The following is a 23251-nucleotide window of genomic DNA, read 5'->3' on the forward strand; positions in this document are numbered from 1 at the left end:
TTAGGGTGCGTTCACACCTACAGGATCTGCAGCAGATTTGATGCTGTGTTCAGTTATTTAAATGATATCTGCTGCAGAAAATCAGCTGCAGATCCTGTAGGTGTGAACGCACCATTAAACAATATATTTTCCTTAAAATTGCTCTTTTATTATAACGCTTTTATCCTTTGGTCTATGGGGCTGTGTGAGGTGTCATTTTTTGCGCCATGATGTGTTCTTTCTATCGGCACCTTGATATCGGCGCATATACGGCACCTTCTATCGGCGCATATACGACTTTTGATCGCTTCTTATTACAATTTTTCTGTATTTGATGCAACCAAAAATGTGCAACTTTGCACCTTGGAATTTTTTCCGCTTGCACCGTTTACTGTGCGAGATCAGGAATTAAATGAATTAATATTTTGGGCGATTACGCACGCGGCGATAACAAACATGTTTATTTATTTATAAAATGGGATTGAATTGGAATATTGAATCGATATGCTAAAGTTACCCATTCAACAGGGTTGGCCATAAGTATGGAGAGTGGTTGCTGATATCACCTTACTGTTTGTGACATTTTAGTACATGGGTGGGGGCAAACATTTGAAGCTTTTATCATTATTAAGTTATTGACACGTTTCTTATTGTTACAGACACCGACATGTCGCAGGGTTAACCCACGAGGAGCTGACAGACATTGTATTGATGTCTGGTGAACACAGTACCCGGGTCATTGCAGCAGACTTCAATGCAAGAAACCCTATGAGACCACCCATCGTACTACTGAATTTGTGTTAGATGAGCCCAAATCTGGACCTATGAAAACTGTCACCAATGACCAATCATCAGTGGTTGTCCTGGCAGCATTTACCAAGAGCCCACAGCGTAGCACTCGACATATGTCCATGGAGTGTGGCATCGGTCGAACGTCCATTCGACAGATAATGGCTACACATAGATGGCACCCTTCCAAGATCCAGCTGCTACAACATCTCACAGAGGATGATCCGGACTGGCGGGTTGAATTTGGAGAGTGGGTCACACAAAAACTGGAACAGGACACACAGTTTACACATAAGGTTCTGTTCAGTAATGAGGAAAACTTTTATGTGGACGGCGACGTTAACAAACAGGACCACCACTACTGGTCCGACAGTAACCCACACTGGACAGATCCCTCCAAATGTGTTGGAACGTGAAAACTGATGGTCTGGTGTGGTACATGGGGTTCAAAGATAGTGGGGCCATTCTTCATCAATGGAAACCTAAATTCCACTCGGTATCTGCAGTTGCTACGTGATGATGTGTTTCCCTCTCTGTGCACTAAAGTTGAGTTCTTCCAGCAAGATGGTGCACCACCATATTACGGATGTCAGGTTCAAATGTTCCTCGATGAACAGTTTCCTGGGAAGTAGATTTCCTGCCATGGCCCAGTGGAATGGCCACCAATGTCTCCGGATCTCACTCCCTTGGACTTCTATCTCGGAGGCCATTTAAAGGCTATGGTGTACTCTGTGAGCACCGGAAAAAAAATAATACAGGAGGCCTGTGGTAGCATTTCTTCTGCAGTATTGCTCTTGGTGTGTCAAGAGTTGGAGAGGAGAATCGTCTAGACAATTGTTGTTGCTCTATGTCACAAACATGTCAATAACTTGATAATGAATAAAGCTATGTTTAAAGTTTTTTCTTGTGCAATTCTCTGTGTTTGATGTGTCACATGACCCCCCCTTCCCATAAAAAAAGTAAAGTTGAATCCAAAATGGCGGCTTTGCAGATGGCCGCCATGGCTGTCACTCAGCCTCAAATGTTTGCCCCCACTCCCATGTACTAATATGCCACAAATGGTAAGGTGATATCAGCAACCACTTCCATTTTATCTGGGTGTTTCCATACTTATGGCCCACCCTGAACATTATGGTAACAGTAATGCTTCTAGATTTCAGACATATAAAATTATAGAAAATAGGCTCATTGAGTTTTTAATTTATTTTTACCCTTTTACTGTAAGATACTGGAGTCTTTAAAGGGTTAAAATTGTGTTATAATCCATATAACTGATAACTAAAATACACCATTAAGGCTCTGTTAAAGGAACACCCTGGGCAAAACTGATGCCGTGTATCATCCCTTGTGCAGGACATATGAGGCTGGAGCATGTCACAGAAATTCTCTTATTGCTCTGTAACCACCTTCTAAGATGCATATACACACTAGATTAGTTTTACGTGGAGTATACCTTTAAGATGATTCAGACATCATTGCTATTTGCAGAAAGCCATCCCAATTCGGCCCCAACAGCTTTGCACTGTGAATGTTGAGCTGTACTGTTACATAACTAACTAGATCTTTACCACTTAGTAGTCCCAAAAATCAGTGTGGCAATGAAGTGTACACAGATCCTTGTAATCCATATGGAGTTCACAGTGGAAGCCATTGGTCCTTTAGTTGTAAGGACCCTTACACCTGTGTCTGAGTGACAGAAGCCCGTCCTGGGGGTTCTTACTATTCTATGTTGTCGTAGACCCTCATAACATCTGGCTGGTCTTTGATCAGTTCCATGAGTTTGAAGACCCTTTCTTTGTCAGTGTCAGAGACTTGTACAGTAATGTTGGGCAAATACTCTGGACCGGAGGAGATTGGCACTAATCCCAAGGAGCTGAGCTGGCTGCGAACATCTCGCAGTGAGGATAGATCACAGATATACTGCAAGGAAAGAATATTAATTAATCATATAAAGAAGTAAGATCACCTATTAATTCTATAAGCATGAACAAGATTAACACAAAGATGCACCTCACTTGTCCACTGGTGTAAATCAGCCATGTTTTTAAAATTTTGTATAGCCCCTCTAAGGCTACATGCACACTACAGGGTCCGCGAACAGGTGCGAGCTGCGGAATCCGCAACAGGTTTTCCGTAGCAATTCCGTAGTGTGCATGTACCCTAATGGTGTATGTCCTAACACTGTATTCCTAGTATGATGTTCCCCAATCTATGACACCCCAGCTATTGAAAAACTACAACTCTCATCGTAACCTGGAGATGAGGGGTTAAAGTTGTGCACCAGTTGGAGTCCACAGGTTGGGGCTGCTATGGAATTTTCAGAGTCTTCTTTTAAAAAAAAAAAAAAAAACACCATGGGACAAGTCTGGGAATGAGTGATCTCCTTTCATTACTTTTCCTATTGACAGACTGCTCCATCCATCATTTATGTTCCTCATATGAGTCTTCATTCTATTTGGCTTCTGTCCTATTCATGTACATCTGTATCCTCTCTTCAAGACGTCTTGTGTTCTCACCTTGTAGACATCCTTCTCCTCCTCCTCATCCTGCACCTCTTGCACATCCTCAGCTCCGGCTTGTATCGCCAAGTCAAGAGCCCGCTCCATCAGCACAGGTTTGCCATCGCTGTCCTTGGTCTGGACAGTCACTACTCCCTTTTTGGTAAAACAATGCAACGCATCAGTGTGGGCTCCTCTGTAAACCATAAAGAAAAGAGAACATTTTTGTTTCAATGTAAAAACTCGAGAAGAATTAATATCGATAATAGAGGTCGGATAGTGTAGCATGGATCAGTACTGCAAAGTCTTCTAAGTACTATGAGGAATGGGAAAAACTTTTTTTTGTCTAAGAGGCTAGGCTAGTGCAGTGATGTCAAGCCAAATGCAAAACTACATTTCCCATCAATTCCAAGCATGATGGGAATTGTTTTGCAACAGCTGTAGGGCAACATGTTTGATGATAAACTTGTTGTCAATGGTCTTTTCTAAAAAAAAAAAAAAAAATTGCCATTATCTTTGATCATTGCTTCGAAAACACTGACCCATTTTTGTTGAGCAGGCTCCTGAGATCGGCAAAAGAGCGATTGGTGTTATCAGTCAAGAGTTCAATGATGAGGGAACATCCACCGGGCCCTCTGGCCTCATACAGCGCATAGGATGTGGGTTTAGATTTATCCTGAAGGGTAAAAAAGAAAATTCAATGATCAGACAATCATCCAAGTCTTATTATTCCAGCTATAACTACTACTTAGATGCCATCATGTCCAGGGAGACTGACCTAACCTAAAAGAGAGATGAAGACGGCCATAGAAAGTAATGCAAAGTACTGTGGCTTTACAGGAGAAGTGATGTGGGGTGGTCTGCCCGAACTCACTGTCGCGTCTTTACACATGGCTCTGTTCACATCTACAGTGTTGCTTCCATTGATAATGAATGCCATGGAGTTCTACTGTACCAGCTGCACAATAAAGCCTAGTGGACTCCAACGTTACATAATGCGGTCTGTCAGGCTTTGCAGTGTGCAGCACTATTTCTTTTTCATTAGATATGATGGAACAGACCATAACTGCCCTCCATTTAAAGTGTCCCTGTCACTTTAAACTTTTAATACGGCCAAGTGTGGAAGCTGGGAGTAATGCAAGAGATGGTCTCCAAAGACTTACAATGGAGCCCGTCTTCCGCAGCAACATGAAAGGCAGCAAGTTGGGGAGTGAAGAGCCTAACTCAGAACTTCTTCTAGTCCTTTCAATCAGTAAATTCACCTTGGATTAAAACTTTAGACATTTGAAAAGTTTCTTAAAGTGACGGTGCCCATTTAAAGAGGTTTCCAAGATTACAAAAAACACAACTACTTTCTTGCAAAAACAGCACCACCCCTGCCCTCAGGTTGTGTTTGGTATAGCAATTTAGCTCTATTCACTTAAATAGAACTCAGCTGCAACACCACCAGCAAGTGGCCATGTTTTTCTTAGACTGGATAACCCCTTTAACCCCTTAACGACCGCGGGCGTAAGTGTACGCCCCCAAAACCCGTGCCTTAACGCAAACGGGCGTACATTTACGCCCGCGGTTTCCCCGATCGCTGCGTGTACACACGCAGCGATCGGGGAAGATGGCCTGCTATAATGTATAGCAGGCCATCCCTGCTTGTCGGCACGGGGGGTGATTAACCCCTCCCGTGCTGACGATCGCCACTATTAGCTGATCAATTCAGATCAGCATATGGCGGCGATCTGCAGCTTTCCGGGTCATCGGTGACCCGATGGCCCGGGAAGCAATGGCGGTCGGTGCTGTCCGAGGACGACACCGACCGCCATTACTGTTAAAAGTAACGGTGGCCACGGTGCCACGTCCCGATCACGGCGATATAAGTACCCCATGAAAGGGTTAAATACCTGCTGTGGACACCTCAGCTAGGTAGCTGAGGTGTCCAGAGCAGGTATTGACCCATACTCACCGGATCCAGCGTCCCGATCGCGTCTTCCGGGTTCCGAACGCGTCCTCGTCTTCGTCGGCGTCTTCGTCTTTTTCCGGCGGTCCCCATCGGTAATCATCGGCTCCAGCGTCGTCAAACTTCGGCTTTTTCCGGAATTGGCGTTCTACTGCCCCCTAGTGGCTGATAAGTGTATATAATACACATATCAGTAACTATAGGGTTGAAGAAAGATTTTATTTTTATTTTTATTTTTTTTTCCCAATTTTTTTTTTTTCTATTTTCCGCACCCTATCGCCGCTGAGTGCTGATCAGCATCGCACGTAAGTGCGCCGCTGATCAGCAACTCCTCCTTTTTGGCGTAGAGTGTTTTTTTCCTATATCCTACAGCCACGGTCTGCTTATAAGTGCCGCACATAAGTGGGGCATTTATCAGCAACTCTTTTCTTGGCGTAGTTTTTTTTTATATACTTAATGTTAAAAAAACATGTAAAAAACACCATTACACTACACGGAATAAAGTTTTACACTACACCACTACATACCCCATATACCAATCCCCGTATAAAGATGGCCCCCAGGGTGTTTTCGGTGTCGGACGCATACGCTATTATTGCCTCCGACACCGAAACAGCCAGTGAGGATGAATGGGGGGTCCTTCGTTCCTCCATTCATCCTCATCCTCATCATCCAATGACGTATCTGGGGGTAGCGTAGCGTACGCTGCCCCCCAGACATGTCTTTTCCGCCAGTACCGTCCCAATAAGAGATCACGGTATGGCGTGAAATTCTACAAACTCTGTGAGAGTACCTCAGGGTACACTTACAGATTTAGGGTAGGTGCACACTGCGGAATGGAGAAGGATAACCCTTTGTGCATTCCGCAGCTAGCACCCACCGGCAGACTGATGCAGGCACGCGTCTCCACCCGTGTCATAGACTCCATGTTATGCTTGGGTGGATTCCATCGTCCGTCCAAAGAATGAACACATTTGACGGAGAGCGGAATCCGCCCGTGCATAGAATGGAGTCTATGACACGGACGGAGACGCGCGCCCGCATCAGTCTGCCGGTGGGTGCCAGCTGCGGAATGCACAAAGGGTTATCCTTCGCCATTCCGCAGTGTGCACGTGCACTTAAAGTGTATGAAGGAAGGGACACCCAAATCCAGCCCCAAGATGCCCCCCCCCCCATCCTCGGAGTTAGTGGGGAGATCATTCGGGAACTGATCTTCCCACTGCTGGATAAAGGTTACCACCTGTACGGGGATAACTTTTATACCAGCACCCTCTCTTCCGGTCCCTCGCTGCCCTGTAGCTTGCGGCACGATCCGAACATATCAGAAGTAGTAATAGCGCCCTAATATTTAGCAGCCATGGAGCGGACCCAGCGCTTCTGGATATGAAGGATCGCCCCGTATCGCACCAGGACAACATTTTCCAGGTGACGTCCCCCACACTGGAAAACAGGAGACCCCAGAAGAAGTGCAGAGTGTGGTGTAACAGGGGGATCAGGAAGGACACCATTTTCCAGTGTGACACCTGTCCTGATCACCCCGGCCTCTGCATACTGGATCGCTCCAAGGCGTACCACACGTCATTGGGGTTCTACATTATCTAAATTCTGTCCCTTATTCCTATTTCAGGGGTCACGTTGATCCAGGGATTATTCTGATCGCCATTATGGAGTCGGGAAGGAATTTTTTCCCTGTGATGAGGCTACTGTCGTCTGCCTTACGAGGGTTTTTTGCCTTCCTCTGGATCAACACAGGTTGAATTTGATGGACCTTATAAACCTTATAAACTAATAATTGTCCTAATACCCCCAAATAAATTAGAATTGTCCCTTTTTCCCCAGCTAAATAGGTATGGCCGCCATTCCCATTAGAGGATGCCATGATGCAATTACAAAGCCTCTGTGCGGCCAGGACAGTAGAAACCCCCGACAAGTGACCCCATTCTGGAAACTACACCCCATAAGGAATCTAACAAGGGGGGCAGTGGGGATATGGCCCCCTGGTGACGGCCACATTTGGGACGTGAAAATAAAAAAAATTGTATTTTTTATTTTCACGGCACATGTTCTACATATGTGCCTGTTACCAGTGGGGTCCATATGCTCACTGCACCCCTGGTTAGATTCCTTATGGGGTGTAGTTTCCAGAATGGGGTCACTTGTCGGGGGTTTCTACTGTACTGGCAGCACAGGAGCTTTGTAATTGCGACATGGCCTCCATCCCCCATTCCAGCCTCTAAATGGCGCTCTGTCCCTTTGGTGGCTTGCCCTGTGCCCATATGGCACATTATGTCCACATGTGGGGTATTTTCGTACTCAGGGGAAATTACCCTACACGCTTTGCGTTTATTTTCTTTTTTAACCCCTTGTGGAAATGGAAAAAAATCAAGGCTAGACCAACATTTGGTGTAATTTGTTTTAAATTTTTACTCTAAATCATTAATCTTGTCTTGATTTTTTCATTTTCACAAGCTAAAAAAAAAAAAAAAAAAAAAACACAAAATTTGTAGAGCAATTTCCCCTGAGTACGGAAATACCCCACATGTGGACATAAAGCGCCATGCGGGTGCAGGGTAAGCCTCCGAAGGGAAGGAGCGCCATTTGGTTTTTTAAGGCTGGATTTGGCTAGAATGAATTTCGAGGGGCCATGTTGCATTTAAAAGGCCCCTGTGTTGCCAAGACAGTTGAAACCCCCCACAAGTGACCCCATTATGGAAACTACACCCCTCAGGGAATGTAACAAGGGGTGTAGTGAGCATATGGACCCCACTGGTGACGGGCACAAATATGGAACAATGTGGCGTGAAAATGAAATATTAAATTTTTTACACTATAATGTTGGTCTAGCCTTGAATTTATCATTTTCACAAGGGGTAAAAAGAGAAAAAAACACACAAAATGTTTAGAGCAATTTCCCCCGAGTCCGTAAATACCCCACATGTGGACATAAAGCGCCATGTGGGTGCAGGGCAAGCCTCTCAAGGGAAGGAGCGCCATTTGGATTTTGGAGGTTGGATTTGGCTAGAATGGATGATGAACGCCATGTCGCATTTACAGAGCCCTCGTGCTGCCAGGACAGTGGAAACCCAACACAAGTGACCCCATTCTGGAAACTACACACCTTAAGGAATCTAACAAGTGGTGCAATGAGGATATGGACCCCTTGATGACGGGCACATTTGTGCCGTGAAAGTGAAAAAATGAAATTTTTCACTTTCACGTCACATTGTTCCACATTTGTGCCCGTCACCAGTGGGGTCCATATGCTCACTGCACCCCTTGTTAGATTCCTTGAGGGGTGTAGTTTCCAGAATGGGGTCACTTGTGGGGGGGTTTCCAGTGTTTTGGCAGCACGAGGGCTCTGTAAATGCGACGTGGCCCTTGAAATCCATTCCAGTGAAATCCAGCTTCCAAAAGTCAATTGGCGCTCCTTCCCTTTGGAGGCTCGTCCTGCGCCCGCTTGGCACTTTATGTCCACATGTGGGGTATTTCCGTACTCGGGAGAAACTGCACTACATGTTTTGTGTTTTTTTTTTTCCTTTTATCCCTTTGTGAAAATGAAAAATTGAAGTCTAGAACAACGTTTTAGTGTAAAAAATACTTTTGTCTTTTTTCACGCCATATTGTTGGGAAAATCTGTGAAGCACCTGTGGGGTTCAGATGCTCACCGCACCCCTAGTTACATTCCTTGAGGGGTGTAGTTTTCTGAATGGTGTCCCTTTAGTGGTGTTTTTTAGGTTTTGGCACCCCAGAGCCTCTGCCAAGCTGAAGTGATACAGTCAGAAATGACCAAATATAAAGGAGCCATTGAAATGCACTAGGTGCTCCCTTATATCTGAGGCTTGTGGTTGCGTCAAATAGCGCAATAGGGCCACATATGGGGTATTTATATAAACTGCAGAAACGGGGCAATAAATATTGGGGTGCATTTCTCTGGTAATAAGTTATAATTATGAAAAATATTGGATTACAATAAAATCTCTGCACAGAAAATTAAAATTTTCAAATTTCTTACACACTTAGCTTTTATTTCTGTGACTCCCCTAAAGGGTTAAAAAACTTTCTGGATGTGCTTTTGCAGAGTTTAGGGGGTGCAGTTTCTGAAATGGGGTGCTTTGTGGGGCTTTCTAACATACAGGCCCCTCAAATACACTTTAAACCTGAACAGGTCCCTAACAATATCTGATTTTGAAATTTTACGGAAAATTTGGAAATTTGCTGCTAATGTTTTACGCTTACTATTGTCTAAAAAAAATGAAATATAGTTTAATAAATGCTGCCAACATAAAGTAGACATGTTGCTAATGCTATTTAATATATAATTTATGTGGCATAACCATTTTCTGTATAAGCAGAAAAGGTTTAAAGTTGGAAAAATGCATTTTTTTACAATTTTTCACGTTATTTTGTTTTTTTTCATAAAGATTCGTTATAAGTATCGAATCCAATTTACAAGAAATGTGAAGTACAATATGTCACGAGAAAACAATCTCAGAATCAGCCGGATAGGTAAAAGCATCCCGAAGTTATTAATGAATAAAGTGACACAGGTCATATTCATAAAATTTGCTCCGGTCCTTAAGGCCATTTTAGGCCCGGTCCTTAAGGGGTTAAGAACTTGACCTTACCACTTACTATTCGTCTCTTCACCCCTTTCCCTCTACATTACATTTTCACTCCTGGCTCTGGTTTCTTACCGCTCCTTTAATAGCAGCCTCAATAGAAGCTTTCGGCATGTTCCTTTGCCGACCCTGCTCAACCAGTTGGCACAATAGCGAATTGAAGTCAGGGTTGGGTCCCCCTTCTGTAAAGAGAGAACAATAACATCACATTGTGTCTATCTTCCCCCCTCCCAGATAACAGAGCCCTCATCCATACCTCTTACTGCCACTTTGATCATGGTGGTGAGCTTGGCGAAGAGGCGTGCCCTGGCTGCATCCTTAGGACCCTTTATATGCTTCACTTTAGACCATTTATTATGCCCAGCCAAGGCTATGGCAGAGGTGTGAAAACTCCCCCCCAGAGGACCAGCACAACAGAATCGATCCAAAGCTTCATGGCATCCAAACAGTAATCTCCAGAGTCGGCTCCGGTGGGAAACACAGAATCTGCCCAGTGCTAGAGACATAGTGCAGCCACCACCAGCTCACCCTGCGGGCATGAAGGAGAAGAAGTCAGACACTGAAACTCACAATAAGGCACCTGTGTGCCACACAAAAGTTTTCATCACTCTATTTTTAACTCACAAAGTTTGTAAAAGTAATCTACCAATACCCCCAAAACAGTGTGTGCCACCACACGGGCCCTTATAACAGTGTGTGCCACCCCAAAGGCCACTATAACAGTGTGTGCCACCACACGGGCCCCTATAGCAGTGTGTGCCATCCCAAAGGCCCCTATAACAGTGTGTGCCACCCCACGGGCCCTTATAACAGTGTGTGCCACCACACGGCCCTTATAACAGTGTGTGCCACCCCAAAGGCCCCTATAACAGTGTGTGCCACCACACGGGCCCTTATAACAGTGTGTGCCACCCCAAAGGCCACTATAACAGCGTGTGCCACCCCAAAGGCCCCTATAACAGTGTGTGCCACCCCAAAGGCCGCTATAACAGTGTGTGCCACCCCACGGGCCCCTATAACAGTGTGTGCCGCCACACGGGCCACTATAACAGCGTGTGCCACCCCAAAGGCCCCTATAACAGTGTGTGCCACCCCAAAGGCCGCTATAACAGTGTGTGCCACCCCACGGGCCCCTATAACAGTGTGTGCCGCCCCACGGGCCCTATAACAGTGTGTGCCGCCACACGGGCCACTATAACAGTGTGTGCCACCCCACGGGCCCCTATAACAGTGTGTGCCACTCCACAGGCCCCAATAACAGTGTGTGCCACCCTAAAGGCCCTTATAACAGTGTGTGCCACCACACGGGCCCTTATAACAGTGTGTGCCACCCCACGGGCCCCTATAACAGTGTGTGCCACTCCACAGGCCCCAATAACAGTGTGTGCCACCCCACGGGCCCCTATAACTGTGTGCGCCACCCTAAAGGCCCTTATAACAGTGTGTGCCACCACACGGGCCCTTATAACAGTGTGTGCCACCCCACGGGCCCCTATAACAGTGTGTGCCGCCCCACGGGCCCTATAACAGTGTGTGCCGCCACACGGGCCACTATAACAGTGTGTGCCACCCCACGGGCCCCTATAACAGTGTGTGCCACTCCACAGGCCCCAATAACAGTGTGTGCCACCCCACGGGCCCCTATAACTGTGTGCGCCACCCTAAAGGCCCTTATAACAGTGTGTGCCACCACACGGGCCCTTATAACAGTGTGTGCCACCCCACGGGCCCCTATAACAGTGTGTGCCACCCCACGGGCCCTTATAACAGTGTGTGCCACCCCACGGGCCCCAATAACAGTGTGTGCCACCACATGGGCCCCTATATCAGTGTGTGCCACCACACGGGCCCTTATAACAGTGTGTGCCACCCCACGGGCCCCTATAACAGTGTGTGCCACCCCACGGGCCCTTATAACAGTGTATGCCACCACACAGGCCCTTATAACAGTGTGTGCCACCCCACGGGCCCCTATAACAGTGTGTGCCACCCCACGGGCTCAAACTAAACTCCCATCAACAAGCACCTTTAAATTAGTTACAAGGTCATATTATGCTTAATATCGCCTTTAAATAACCCCAGGTCATGTGACCTCTATACAGACGCTGTACACAGGAATGGCATTGCTGCTATTTGTGAACCCCACACAATATATCACACGCCTGGCATCCGCCATGTGCTGTGTAATACCCGGGCACACAGGGCACTGACCTCCCTGATCACATCTTCCAACGCCCGTTCTCTCCCCTTGCTTTGCTGAGAACAGACGGTGTGTGGCTCACATAGGTGGAAGTGTGCAGCCGCTGCACAGTTCCGTCGGGATACAAGCGCCATATAGTTTAGTTCCGCTTGTGCAGAGAGTGCCACTCTCCTTCTGTAGCTGCTGGTTCCCGTTTAGGTGTGACACACGGTGTGGTTTTACCATCTAGGTGTTACTCTGTTTTACGATTATTTTTTTTTGTGTTAGAAATACTACCCCCCCAAGAGAGGTGCCCCCAATGACAGCAACTAGTCAGAGTGCCCTGGAGAAGGTGACAGCAAGAGTCCTAAAAAGAGTGACTATACAGGGTGCCTCCCACAGTGACAACCAGATACCCCATCCATATGATCAAATCCAAAGCGCTTCCTTTGACAGTGACCAGTCAGAATGCCTCCCACAGTGACAACCAGAGACCACCACCATAATATTGAAAAATAGTGACCAAAAATACTGTGTGGTAACATAGCGTAAAGCAATATTCACACTACGTATATTTTCAATAAATAACGGCCTGTGTGCAGACTGCAAAACCGGCCGCTATTTATTGACAATGTAGGTTGACATTTTTTGTCCATGGAACAACAGCCGCAGTGTATACACTCTGTAAACACTGCGTCCGCTGTTCTGTCCAGCCGCACAGAAGACTCACATCTATTTTGTGCGGCCGCTATTCAGTGAACAGCGGCCGCACAAAATAGCTTGTGGACACAATGTAAAGTGCGGCTCCTGACCGGACCTTACATTGTGTTCTATGAATAACTGGATCTCGGGCGCACTTGAAAGTGCCTGCATTCCAATTAACAAATTGGTACTGCAGTAACGGCCGGGTAAACAGTGGCTGTTCTGTGACAGGTTGGTCAAGGCTGAAGACGGCTGGAAGAGAGCACAGACTGCTGCTACCATTCCTGAGTAGAGGTCTAAGTGCCACATTTGTTTGCACAAGCCCCTGCTCCTGTTGGTGCCAAAGAGAGTTTTCCTGTGCTCAGTATCACTGTAGGATTCCAGAAGAGGATCAGCCCAGGCTGGCCAGGATGCTTGGTGTTGTTGTGTGACGGAAGAAGATTCCCATAACTGGTAAGCAGGACTCTCCTGCTTGGAGCAACAGCCTGAAAAGAGTCTTCTGAGTTAAAGTGCATTTGCCTAACCAGGCAATTGTGGAAAGAGAACGCTGGCCTAGCTGAGTGGCCATGATTTAAAGTAATAAGAGAAACAGATCGCTGATCTCAGGGAGACCAGCCAAACGATAACACTGCCGGCTGCTAGTGAAAGCGCTCAATGCAGTGAAAACCTAGGTGCATTACCCCCTGGGAAACATGAATGTGCAAAAGAAGAGCCTGTGGAGCCTCATTGAATAATCTCAAAACAAAAGACTAGCCAGATATCTCTCCAGGAAGGACCCAGCCAAGAGGTGGCTCCTGTAAGGAAACCACTATATTAAGTGGCCCTATAAGTCAATGTAATGACAAGGGAAAAACCAAGGCCAGGTTGCCATCCACATACGGCTGTTTCAGGGTGTTGCCCCTCATCAGTGTGGAGCAGGATTCTGGCTAGGTGGGAGCAATGTCTAGTAGAGCCAGTAGTGGATTATAATAGAGGCGTTTCGGGCGGCAGCCCGGGGCCCCGAGCACCTGGGGGGCCCATGACCACCCAAAAAGACTTATACTTTCAGTGGTGTACTGTCTCCTGGCTACACTTCCGCCATGATTTGCAAAAAGTCACTGTTTTTTTATGGTAATTTTGCACAAATCAGGACATCATGACATTATCTATCCTGTACTATGAACGCCAGGCTAGTGCTGCCATAGTTACAGTGGTGTGGGGGGGCCCAGGCTTGATGGACAGCCTGGGGCCTATGGTAAAGTTAATCCGCCCCTGAGTAGAGCCATAAGAGAAACAGATCGCTGATCTCAGGGAGACCAGCCAAACGACAACACCGCCAGCTGCTAGTGAAAGCGCTCAATGCAGTGAAATCCTAGGTACATTGCCCCCTTGGCTGGGTCCTTCCCCGGAGGGATATCTGGCTAGTCCTGTGTTTCGAGACTGTTCAGTGAGGCTCCACAGGCTCTTTTGCATATTCATGTTTTAAAGTGGGCATAGGGATCCTTTGGCCCTCCAGCTGTTGCAAAATTACAATTCCCATCATGCCTGGACAGCCAAAGTTTTGGACTGAAGGTTCTCCACTGCTGCGTTAATAGGACCGCATCCTAACATGTCGTGTTAAAAAGTTGTTTGCAACCATCCTAGCACTGTGCCTCTTTTGTGGGAAGAACTGTTATTATCATTCTCTAGTAAAACTCTCCAGTTGTTCAACGGCCTGTATGCATGTGTGCCTGTAAGCTCTGCTTGGTACACTCTGCCGAGGCCACGGCAGGCCTTACCTTTTCCTTCAATTGCAAGACCTGGAGACAGGGAGTCTCCTCTCCTTTTCACCCTTATTACCCCCACATAAGTGTACACTGGGATCTGTATTATGCTTACGCTATCTTATAATAAATGGATGAACCCAAGTACATATAATGCGTCCTCTCAAATTTCATCTGCATCATGGTGAGCTGTAGCAGTGTTCACTTTATTACAGTATACCGTACAGCAGTATACAGAAACATGACCAGGTAAACACATTGCTTAAATATTACACGCCTGTACTTGTTGCCTTAAGGTACTTGAATGGTGATCAGTACAACATGCTCAGTAATTCGACCTGGATTGCGCAATTCTCATACATGGTTATATAGATTTCTGATGAAGAGAAAACACAACAATTCTGCCTCCATAGAGAATGCAAACAGTGACAGTGAGGATTAGTGCGGAGGACTGATTTATGTCTCAGCTTCATACATCTATGAGGCCAAATCAGTGTGCATGAGCCCTTTACTAACAAACATAAAACGTGGTTGTGACTTTAGCAACATGGCATCTAATACTATCTGATGACGCCTCGTAATTGGTTCTCAGCACAGTCTTCTGCTCTTGTGAAGGTTCACATTACTATGTAGTTCTACACTGGAAACAAGTGATGGATGATAAAACTTAAGGGATGATCAAATTCCAGGTTCAAAAAAAATTCACTACTATATACTGTATGTAAAATATCACATAAGATGGATTTTCATCGTACAAAAATATAATTTGTAAAGGCTTTATATACAGGATCTCAATATAGACATAATATATATATATATATATATATATATATATATATATATATATATATATATATATATATATATATATATATCGAGAGAAGCTTTCGTCCGGATGCATCACATTCTTGCTTCGGTCAGGTCATAATATTCTGAAAGAACAAGAAGGAGATGTATCAGATAGGTGAATGCCCTGTTTCTCTTAATCTGATTACTGACCTAATTTACCTGAAGCTGGAGGGATGTCTGCTCCTACCGTGCCGGTGGCACTCAGCGGTGGTGGTGGTGGCACTGCCGGTCTGTAAAAACAGGCAAATGTAAAGATGTTGTCTATTTAATGAATGGTTGGCCGTGGATTTTGTCTGCCAGAGTCAGAGCTGCTGCAAGAAACCTATTTTGTGAAGTCCATATGCCCTAATAGAGAATATGGACAGGGGTCAACAATCCTTTTAAGATCACTGTATACAAATCCATATACCTTCTATATAATTAAAAGGATAACATTCATAATGCACAATCTGTTTCAATACTATATCAAACTCAATAAGCATAGCTGCAGTGTAAGGCTGCGGTCACACGTTCACAGTTTTATTGCATTTATTTGTTTACACAATTGGAGCCCAACTGATTATGCAGGCTCTACAAATTTGTCAAAATTGCCTGTATTGGCTTTGACATGTGATCAATCAGGCTTAAGCATGTGATCAGCATTACCAGACTTCAGCATGTCCTCAGCATTAGCAGGCTTCATCATGTCCTCAGCATTACCAAGCTTTATCATGTCCTCAGCATTACCAAGCTTTATCATGTCCCCAGCATTACCAGAATTCATCATGTTCTCAGCATTAGCAGGCTTCATCATGTCATCAGCATTAGCAGGCTTCATCATGTCCTCAGCATTACCAAGCTTTATCATGTCCTCAGCATTACCAGAATTCATCATGTTCTCAGCATTAGCAGGCTTCATCATGTCCTCAGCATTAACAGGCTTTATAATGTCCTCAGCATTAGCAGGCTTCATCATGTCCTCAGCATTAGTAGGCTTCATCGTGTCATCAGCATTACCAGGCTTCATCATGTGATCTGCATTACCAGGCTTCATCATGTCCTCAGCATTACCAGGCTTCGTCATGTCATCAGCATTACCAGGCTTCATCATGTCCTCAGCATTAGCAGGCTTCATCATGTCCTCAGCACTACCTGGCTTCATCATGTCATCTGCATTACCAGGCTCCATCATGTCATCAGCATTACCAGGCTTCGTCATGTCATCAGCATTACCAGGCTCCATCATGTCATCGGCATTACCAGGCTTCATCATGTGGTGAGCATTACCAGGCTTCATCATGTCATCTGCATTACCAGGCTTCATCATGTCATCGGCATTACCAGGCTTCGTCATGCCATCAGCATTACCAGGCTCCATCATGTCATCGGCATTACCAGGCTTCGTCATGCCATCAGCATTACCAGGCTCCATCATGTCATCGGCATTACCAGGCTTCATCATGTCATCAGCATTACCAGGCTTCATCATGTCATCGGTGTCATGCAGGCATTTGTCTTGTCATAAACAATGATGCTGATCATATGGAAATGTACAGACTATCGATTTTGACAAAATTGCTGCATCCATATAATCAATTAGGCACTAATTATATAAGCCAGGAAACGTTAAAATAAAAACTTTACTTATGCCTTAAGCATAACAAAGAGTTTCAGACTCAATCACATTCCCTTTCATCATGAAAGATAATATTCACATGTGAGTGACAATGGACAGGCCTTTATTTCAATCATTATTTACAAACTATCATCTCACAGGTCCACGTGGCGTGCAGGTGTGATCGGCAGTGTGTCTTGGCCGATGTGTCTGACGGTTGGTTCACGGTGAGGCACAGGGGCCATAGGAGGCAGAGTGGGGTATGTTGGGTATGTCGGATAGCTGGCTGGGTACGACTCATAATGATGGTGGTAGACCATTGGTTCATCATCTTCTATTTGTACTGGCATTATGCTTGGCTATAGAAAAGAGAAGAGAATAAATGCCTGGTTGTGGCTTCATTTTTTTTACATTAAACTGATCCTCAAGATCAATATCTGATTTTTGTGGGATCTAACTCCTGACATCCCTGCTGTTCAGGTGAACGAAAGGCTGTGTTGCTCGAGTGATCTCCTATGGCCATCAGACTCATTGTGCAGGGTGACAGGTTCCCTTTAAACCAAGCCTGAACCTTGTGCTAGATTCCTGGTGCATATTTGATGCACAGTGTCACATCTTAAAGTAGCAATTTACAAAGGGGGACATTTATGAAAGGTACACCAGAGGCATACACCAGGGAGAAGGTGCAGATTCACTCCTTCTCCCGTACGCCTGGCTCGGGCGGGCTGGCGAAGCTTGGGGGTGTGTGATAAGGCGGGGAGGAGGTGTGGCCTCCTCCCACGCCTCATTTATCATGATTTACGCCTGCTCGCAGGTGTAAAGCATGACGCAAATCTACACCTGCTGGAAGATTTCGTGCACCCGTCCGGCCAGATTCACTAAGAGGCGTGCGCCTAGGAAAAGGGGGCAGGGCTTAATGTAAATCGTAAATGACCCGCTCCTGTGACCCCTCTTCTGTCTCCTGTGAGTGAAGGCCGGAAGTCGCGCTTTCCAATGCATTCTCTATGGGAATGCGTGACTTCCAGCCTTAAATCACAGGAGACAGAAGAGGGGTCACGGGAGCGGGTCACGTGAGTGAGCGCCAGATTTGAATGGCGCCACAGGACTAGAACAAAGCCGTGCCGTCGTGGTGAGTATATGCGCCGCAGCGGGTTGGGGGGCAGATAAAAACTTTTTTGTGAACTGTTTCTTTAAATAATGCCCTCAATCTCAAAGCCATGCCCTGACAGCAAATATGCCAGAATTATCACTGTGTATCAGGCTGATTAAAGATTAACCCCTTAAGGACAGAGACAATTTGCATTTTTGCACTTTTTTTTCCTCCTTGAGCTTAAAGGGGTAGTCCAGCGTGGGGGCACTTTTGCACTGGGACCCAGGACGAGGTTGCCAAGGGAAAAGACGTCCACTCACCTCCCCGGTTCCAGAGGTGGGTCCCGTATTGCGGCACTCCGGTGCCTGGTTCCCAGCCGCTTCCTGGTCTCTGACGCGGGCCCGAGACGTGACATCTCAGGTCCTCTCAGCCACTCAGTGAAAGAGGCGGGACCCCGGCTGGGTAAGGAGGCAAGGATCTCCCCTCCGTGACCATGTCGCGGGGGGCTATCCACCCCACTAGACACCAGGGATGAGGCTGCAGTAAGTTTTCAGAAGCAGCTGTCAACTTTGACAGCTGCATCTGAAACTTTATTAGCGGGCACGGCGATCGGACCGTGCCCGCTAATAGCCGCGGTCTACATGCCGCACCTGGGACCACGGCGGTTCAGAGCAGGGTCACCGCGCGGCCCCGCTCTGAACTTCCCAAGGCAACCGCAGGGCGTAATTATAGGCCCGCAGTCGTTAAGGGGTTAAAGGGAACCTGTCCCCTTGCGAGGGTGAGACTAGTCACGGCTCTCTGTCCTGTCAGTGCTAACGGGCCTCCTTGCCTGTCAATCATCCTGCAGAGTGCACTAACAGGACAGAGACCATGACCAGTCACAGCCCAGATGACTAGTTCACAGCTCTTCCCCTGCTTAGCCCACAGGATTAAAAAGCATTTTACCTGACATGAAGCCTACGGAGCCCAGAACCCCCGACACCATAGGACACCCGGCTGCAAGATCTGTTCTGGGAGCCCAATCAGCAAAATGTGCTGTCTCTTTTAATAGAATTTAATTTATTTTGTCTTGAGAAGAGACGTTTAAGGGGAGATAGGATTCACTTATATAACTATATAAATATCCTGTACAAAACAATATGGTGAGAAGATGTTCCAGGCAAAACCGCCTCAGAAGACAAGGGGGCACTGCCTCTGAGGGGAGAAAAAAAGGTTCAATCTCTGTGGGGGACAAGACGTCTCCACCATGAGAACAGTGCACTACAAAATAACATAAAGGTGTATGTAGGAATATAGGAGGAGATTTATCAAACATGGTGTAAAGTGAAACTGGCTCAGTTGCCCCTAGCAACCAATCAGATTCCAGTTTTCTTTCCTCACAGACTCTTTGGAAAATGAAAGGTGGAATCTGATTGTTACTTGCAAAGTTGGGCAACAATCAATATGGCCACCATTACACCTTTCTCAGTCACAACCCAACTTTCCTACATTCCTAACAGAAAAGTCTGTCTGGTAATGCAGCAATACATCATCTGCTGTAAATAGTACATACCACAGGTGGTGGTGGTGGTGGCGTGGAACCATATCCAAAGCTGGAGAGAGCCGACATTGTCATGTTGTTCATTATAACCTGATGCATCTGGGCATTCTGGATCATCATCAGCTCTATCAAATCTGCAAGTAGAAGATACAGAAGTCTTAAGAAAAAAACAGGGACGGGAATGTCCCATAGAAATGTTACGGCCACCTATAGGGTGGGTAAAGAAGGATGACCAGCTCTAGCTGCTCTTGTTCATCTTCCTCAGGGGCGTGTACCTGGACAAAGCTCCACCTCTTTATGACTCCTCAGGGGTGGAAACACAAGGTAGAGAGCAGCCCTGACCTTCACAAGGCTTCTGAATGAGGCAGGTGAACAAGGGTTATAATAGTAGGAAGGAGAGAACCAAAAAAGATGTATAGGACAATCTTCTATTTAGTTCCCCTCTCACCTTCTTTAGCACGACCATATCGGATCGGATGAGACAGAGGAGGTGTGAAATCTGTTGGAAGCTGTTGGATGATAGTCGGCTGATGAGGAACCTGAGGGATAGAAGCAAAACTCTTACTTATAGTATTCATCATGGTGTGCATTCATTATATTGGTGATACCTACGGAAAGGCCTTGGGGCAAGCTTATAGAAAGAAATAAAAAGGTGAGATATTAAGTCAGAGCAAAGTCATTTAAAGGGGTAGTTCACCAAAAACGTATTTCCTTCAATTCAGCTGGTGTCAGAAAGTGCCAGAGATTTGTAATTTACTTCTATTAAAAAATGTCCAGTCTTCCAGTACTTGTCAGCTGCTGTATGACCTGAAGGAAGTGGTACTGTATTATTTCCAGTCTAGCGATCAGGAGAGGTTTTATATGGGGATTTGCTACTGCTCTGGACAGTTACTGACATTGACAGAGGTGTCAGCAGAGAGCACTGTGTTAGACTAAAAAGAATACACCACTTTCTGCAGGACATACATCAGCTGATAAGTACTGGAAGAGTTGATATTTTTTAATACAAGTAAATTACAAATATTTTCAGGCCATATATGATCATGTCTCTATTGTATATTTTTTGTGATAGTACAATAACATGAACTGGGACTTCATAAATGCCCCCCATAGTACCTCAGTGCAGTGACACCTATCCCAGAACTCTGAGGTAATAAGTCACTAAATGAAATTAATTGTGGGATACCATCTCAGAAAACTGACTTACTACTCTGGGATCTGAGATTAGGCAGAACCCAAGGTTATGGCAAAGTAGTTGCCCAGAAAAAATCATTTTCTTTCAAATCAATTGGTTTCAGAAAGTTATATAGATTTGTAATTTACTTCTATTTAGAAATCTCAAGTCTTCCCATACTTATCAGCTGCTGTATGTCATGCAGAAAGTGTTTTATTTTCAGTCTGACACAGTGCTCTTTGCTGCCACCTCTGTCTCAGAGAGGAACTGTCCAGAGCAGTAGTAAATCCCCATAGAAAACCTCTCCTGGACAGTTCCTGCCTCGGCCAGAGGTGGCAGCAGAGAGCACTGTGTCAAATTAAAAATAAAACAACATTTCCCACAGGACATACAGCAGCTGATAAGTATGGGAATACTTGAGATTTTTAAATAGAAGTAAATAACAAATCTATATAACTTTCTGAAACCAGTTGATTTGACAGCAAAATAGTTTTGCTGGACAATCCCTTTAATACAGGGCCCTTACAGACCTAGGCAGTGGTTTCTGTCTGCTATTTCTCACTGTTGCAGGATATGCTGGGGAGCATGGATTAAGAAATTCACATTGTCCTTGCCATTAACAACTGCTAAAGATCAGTTTGCAGGTAATCAGCCTCACATGGGCCATAGTGAGAATTGCAGTCAGGACGTGACGACATCTGGGGTAAGGAGAAGCAGGTAAGAGCCTGGTGCTGTTACAGCTAGGGCACCAGCAATGCTCAAGCAATGGTAGTGCAAAGCATGACCAACTGCCCAATGAGGTAGGGGACTACTAGGACATGAGTAGCAAAAGATCAAAACAGTGCCCCCTTGTGGTGCCCCTTTAAGACAGTAGAGAATGGCACCATGACCCAATGCAAAGATAGGAACCTGAGCAGGTACAAACCATTCACAAGAAAGGGACAGGGACTACCTCAATCTAGTGAGGCTGCCCCATTTTAGCAGCTACCCCTATATGCCTGTGGCTGTACATATAGCAGCTGCATCCAGATCCTGGGGTCTCAGGGGCCAAATGCCCTTTTGCAAAATATAAATTTTAGTAATATAAATGGTGTATGATAGATAAATAAATAAATGTATAATACATAAATGAGTCACTAAACCAACAACAACAACAAAAATCCCATTTTATACTGATTAGAGGACTTACTGCAGAAGGGATGATCTGTATTCCAGAGCTGGTATAGTATGGAGAGTCCGCAGGATATGGCTGGAACATTGTGACCACAGGGGCGACCCACTGAGTCCAGAGAGACGGTGCTGGGCAGCAAGTGTGAAGCACTGGGAGGACTGGGTGAGGCTGAGATGCTGCAGGTGGTTACTAGGGAGACGAGTGTACACAAATACAGCCAGCCCTGTATACAGCCACTGCATACACACAGCTACACTACCTACACTACACAGGGATCCACTGCACACACACAGCTACACTACCTACACTACACAGGGATCCACTGCACACACACACACAGCTACACTACAGAGAGATCAACTGTACACACAGCTACACTATACACAGCACAGCTACACTACCTACTACACTACACAGAGATCCACTGCACACACAGCTACACTATACACAGCACAGCTACACTACAGAGAGATCCACTGTACACACAGCTACACTATACACAGCATAGCTACACTACAGAGAGATCCACTGTACACACAGCTACACTATACACAGCATAGCTACACTACAGAGAGATCCACTGCACACACAGCTACACTATACACAGCACAGCTACACTACCTACTAAACTACACAGAGATCCACTGTACACACAGCTACACTATACACAGCACAGCTATACTACAGAGAGATCCACTGCACACACAGCTACACTATACACAGCACAGCTATACTACAGAGAGATCCACTGTACACACAGCTACACTATGCACAGCACAGCTACACTACTTACTACACTACACAGAGATCCACTGTACACACAGCTACACTACCTACACTACACAGGGATCCACTGTACACACAGCTACACTATACACAGCACAGCTATACTAGAGAGATCCACTGCACACAAAGCTACACTATACACAGCATAGCTACACTACACATAGATGCACTGTGCAGACAGCTACACTACCTACACTACAGAGATCCACTGCGCACACACAGCTACACTAGCTACACTACAGAGAGATCCACTGTACACACAGCTACACTATACACAGCACAGCTATACTACAGAGAGATCCACTGCACACACAGCTACACTATACACAGCATAACTACACTACACATAGATGCACTGTGCAGACAGCTACACTACCTACACTACAGAGATCCACTGTGCACACACAGCTACACTACCTACACTACAGAGATCCACTGCGCACACACAGCTACACTACCTACACTACAGAGATCCACTGTACACACAGCTCCACTACACAGAAAGCCACTGTACACATAACTACACTATATACAGCACAGCTACACACCAGGGCTGTATTAACAGCTGCTGTTGCCCTAGGCACTAAA

General features: G+C 45.7%; 2 protein-coding genes across 2 annotated transcripts; both read right to left on the reverse strand.

The window, feature by feature from the left end:
• Window positions 1–1948: 1948 nt before the first annotated feature.
• On the reverse strand, window positions 1949–12135 carry TACO1 (translational activator of cytochrome c oxidase I). Its single transcript, XM_069953650.1, has 6 exons — window positions 12048–12135; window positions 10093–10365; window positions 9912–10018; window positions 3809–3942; window positions 3285–3462; window positions 1949–2688 (listed from the first exon to the last, which is right to left on the reverse strand). The coding sequence occupies exons 2-6, from the start codon at window positions 10340–10342 to the stop codon at window positions 2488–2490; spliced, it is 870 nt and encodes a 289-aa protein (XP_069809751.1). The 5' UTR covers window positions 10343–10365; window positions 12048–12135; the 3' UTR covers window positions 1949–2487.
• A 3203-nt stretch (window positions 12136–15338) lies between these two features.
• LOC138772718 (proline-rich protein 29-like) lies at window positions 15339–22057 on the reverse strand. Its single transcript, XM_069953321.1, has 6 exons — window positions 21896–22057; window positions 19981–20071; window positions 19545–19666; window positions 17062–17261; window positions 15468–15538; window positions 15339–15391 (listed from the first exon to the last, which is right to left on the reverse strand). Exons 1-6 carry the CDS (start codon window positions 21962–21964, stop codon window positions 15360–15362), a joined length of 585 nt encoding a protein of 194 aa, XP_069809422.1. The 5' UTR covers window positions 21965–22057; the 3' UTR covers window positions 15339–15359.
• Window positions 22058–23251: the final 1194 nt, after the last annotated feature.

The sequence above is a fragment of the Dendropsophus ebraccatus genome, chromosome 14 (assembly GCF_027789765.1).
Source record: "Dendropsophus ebraccatus isolate aDenEbr1 chromosome 14, aDenEbr1.pat, whole genome shotgun sequence".
NCBI classification, from domain to species: domain Eukaryota; kingdom Metazoa; phylum Chordata; class Amphibia; order Anura; family Hylidae; genus Dendropsophus; species Dendropsophus ebraccatus.

Excerpts from the sequence above, each read along its gene's own strand:
- TACO1 (XM_069953650.1), bottom strand. The coding sequence starts at position 10,342 with ATGTCTCTAGCACTGGGCAGATTCTGTGTTTCCCACCGGAGCCGACTC. Across the intron at positions 10,019-10,092 it reads GATCAAAGTGGCAGTAAGAG|AAGGGGGACCCAACCCTGAC; the intron begins GTATGGATGAGG and ends CTCTCTTTACAG. Across the intron at positions 3,463-3,808 it reads AGCCTGCTCAACAAAAATGG|AGGAGCCCACACTGATGCGT; the intron begins GTCAGTGTTTTC and ends TATGGTTTACAG.
- LOC138772718 (XM_069953321.1), bottom strand. The coding sequence starts at position 21,964 with ATGTTCCAGCCATATCCTGCGGACTCTCCATACTATACCAGCTCTGGA. Across the intron at positions 20,072-21,895 it reads TACAGATCATCCCTTCTGCA|GTTCCTCATCAGCCGACTAT; the intron begins GTAAGTCCTCTA and ends TCTATCCCTCAG. Across the intron at positions 17,262-19,544 it reads CACCACCACCACCACCTGTG|CCAAGCATAATGCCAGTACA; the intron begins GTATGTACTATT and ends TCTTTTCTATAG.